Source organism: Propithecus coquereli, unplaced genomic scaffold, assembly GCF_000956105.1.
Source record: "Propithecus coquereli isolate 6110/MARCELLA unplaced genomic scaffold, Pcoq_1.0 Scaffold844, whole genome shotgun sequence".
Lineage (NCBI taxonomy): Eukaryota > Metazoa > Chordata > Mammalia > Primates > Indriidae > Propithecus > Propithecus coquereli.
Genome location: NW_012154663.1, coordinates 199,778 through 202,832, shown reverse-complemented (window position 1 = coordinate 202,832; position 3,055 = coordinate 199,778). Strand labels below are relative to the sequence as shown.

The 3,055-nt window shown below is 38.7% G+C and overlaps 1 protein-coding gene across 1 annotated transcript in view; it reads right to left on the bottom strand.

Annotated features, from left to right (window-relative positions):
• Positions 1-93: 93 nt before the first annotated feature.
• The window catches only part of SLITRK6 (SLIT and NTRK-like family, member 6), a 9,665-nt gene continuing 6,703 nt past the window's right edge, over positions 94-3,055 (bottom strand). The window contains exon 2 of the mRNA XM_012663961.1: positions 94-2,868. Coding sequence (XP_012519415.1) covers positions 319-2,844 — 2,526 coding nt within the window. The 5' untranslated portion in view covers positions 2,845-2,868 and the 3' untranslated portion in view covers positions 94-318. The remainder of the gene's footprint in view (positions 2,869-3,055) is intronic.

The following is a 3,055-nucleotide window of genomic DNA, read 5'->3' as shown; positions in this document are numbered from 1 at the left end:
GGGATGCTTAAATGTTCAACCTTTTTAAATGTGCAAGAGGACTTCTGTGAAACACTTTTCAGTATATGGAGAAATATTACTATAATCCTTGGATGATTTACATGCAAGGATTTATTTTATTTGGAACAGACTAAATTGCCTGAACATAATGCCATGGCTTCTCCCAGTGATCCCTGAGTTTCTTTTTCTTCTTTTTTTCCCATAGGATTACTGCTGTGTTTAGTTCTGATTGATGACACTCATGTAAGGCACTTATTTACAAGATTTGGACTTAAGACAGAATCACAGCATTTCTGCAAAAGCCCTCAAACTCTCCATCTATGTCTGTTGCTCCAGGACTTCTAAATAGTCAGGTTCAGCATGTAAATTAGCTTTGAGCTCAAAATATTCATTTTTAGTCTGCTCCACTAAGACCTTCCTTGGCCGTGCATACATTAATGTTTCCATTAATTTCAACTCTTCGTGGGCTCCAGGATAATGTACCTCCATATCAGGCTGGAGCTGAGCAATGTTTTTTCTTAGGTATTCCGTAATTCCCAGTTGCTGAAGTTCTCTTTCCTTTTCTAAAATATTCCTATACAATGAACTGGCATCCTGGAAGGATAAAAATTCTGTTGATTGGTTTGTGGTTTTGTATTTCATATTTGACCCTGTAAGAGGTGAGTGGTTTTCCCGTTCCAAAAGACTTCTTTGGAGATGTTTTGCATCACTTCCCTCTTTCTCATTCCTCTCTTCTTCCTCTTCCAAATGCTTTGGACCAAAGGATGGACTTCTATAGACATGAACCATGGGGCTCACCATGTGCTGCTCGTACAGCGAGGCAGAGGGTCTTTCAGTAGTGTGATGTGTTGTTTTATGGCCATACATGCTGTATTGAAGATGCACAGGACTGTTGTCTCTCATTTGCTCATTTGCTTGTTTCTTTTTGTACCTTCTCCTGCGGTGGAGAACAAGAACCACTATCCCTGCAGCACAGAACACAATAGTTATAAACACAATCAGAAGTCCTAATATCAGAACAGATAGTGGTACAGCATCAGTAAGAGATCTTAAAATAGTATCGGCTGTATTTGTTGTTGTTGTAGGAGTAGTGACAATAATGAAACCAGTCTGAGTTGGCAGGGATGGGTTATTTACTAAACCTGGGCAGAGAAGTTCACTATTTAGGGCTTTCAATTCTTTTTTGTCGAGATGCCCTGGAGAAGTGCAAAGGATGTCATCTGTCACTGTGTTCTTGCCTAATTTTTGTATCCATTGCTGCAATCCAACCAGGTCACAGGAGCAGTCCCAGGGGTTATCCTCAAGGTCAATCTGGGTCAGTAAATCAAGATCATCCAAGATATTACTTACAGGCAGATGGGTAAACTGGTTTGTTTTAAGATTTACCCTAGTTAGGGGAACTCCTGAAAAAATATGTGGTGGTAAAACTTGTAAGAGGTTGTTATTTAAATAGAGGACTTTAAGTTTAGGCATTGGGTTAAATGTTCCTGGCAATATTTCCTTAACTGCATTGTATTCAAGATATAAGTACTCAAGATTGTGGAGACCAAGGAACATGCCTCTACTTAATTTGGTCAGATGGTTACCATTTAGATAGAGCTTTTGTAATCTTGTTAGATTCATAAATGATCCTTCTTCAAGAACTTCAATACGATTATTTCCCAAGTGGAGCATTTCCAAAGTGAAATATTCAACTAGATCAGACTTCATTAAAGTGTGAATAATATTCCCTGCTAGAATAAGCTTTCTAGGATTCTGTGGAGGAGGTTGTAGATCTGATAAGCTTTCAATGTTGCGTTCTTGACAGTGGATTAGGAGTCCTGATGGGGATAAGACTTTGCAATTACAAGGAATGGGACAGTAGGGTCCTGGAAGCTGAGTGGGTGGCTTTGTAATATAAGGTATCAAACCTGGAGCTTTGGTGGGCAGTTTTAAAATGGATGTGGTCTTGGTCGATATGTGACTATCACTTATTGAAGATGTTGCTGCCAGGTGTAATGATCCTGAAGGATCCTCATGTTCTTCATAAACTGGTGGAATGGGGCAAATAGACTCCTTTTTTATTCTACTTAGTATGCTTCCTTTGAAAAATGGAGGGCTATTGCACACAACATCACCAATTATTGCCTGTGGAGGCATGTTTTCCAACCAAATTTTTAGCTGCAATAAGTCACAATTGCAGGCCCATTTATTGTCCTCCAACTGGAGATCCAATATTCGGCCAATGTGTTCTAAAAAACCAACATAAGGCAATGTTTGCAACTGGTTTCCACGAAGATCTAGATGGGTTAAAGGAACAAAACGGAATATGTTTGGAGGAAAGCTCTCAATGGCATTGTCATTTAATATTAACACTTTAAGTCTGCTGAGCTTGCTAAAGGCACTTGGTTCAATCACTGTAATAAAATTGTTATCTGCTTGTAGGAATTCCAGGTTTTCCAGTCCGTGAAAGGTATCCTCTTTAAGAATTTCTAAAGAATTGTGATTGATATGAAGTTGTTTAAGGAGGCCAAGGCCATTAAATGCACCTGTCTCAATATCTGCAATATTGTTAAATCCAAGGTGTATTGAGATAGCATTAGTAAGCCCAGAAAAGTCATTTGTGTGAAGCATTGTCAAGCCATTATTTAATAAGCTTAGGTGGAAAGGTCGTGATGGTGGCACAATTATTTGGGATAACTTCTTGATACCTTTTTCTTCACAATTTATTAGCATTGTGCCATCTTTTTCCTCACAATTGCAAAGAGAATCACAAGAGCCTCTGGCTGAGGGCATTGACATTTGGGACTGTAAAGATATACAGGCAAGGAGAGATGCATATAAGAGATGAATCCACAGCTTCATGTTGTCATGTGATGAAATCTGATTCTGGAAAATAAAATGCAATAGCAAGGGACTTTAGTGGGCAGGATCGGGGAACAGATGAATCTGACATTTTCAAAATGATAGGTTTTCCTCTAAAAAGTAAAATACTGACTACATTAAAATATGAATACCTTGATGCATCCACGTTTTCTTTTTCTTTATTCGTAACACTTGTACAGGCAGGTTCTGG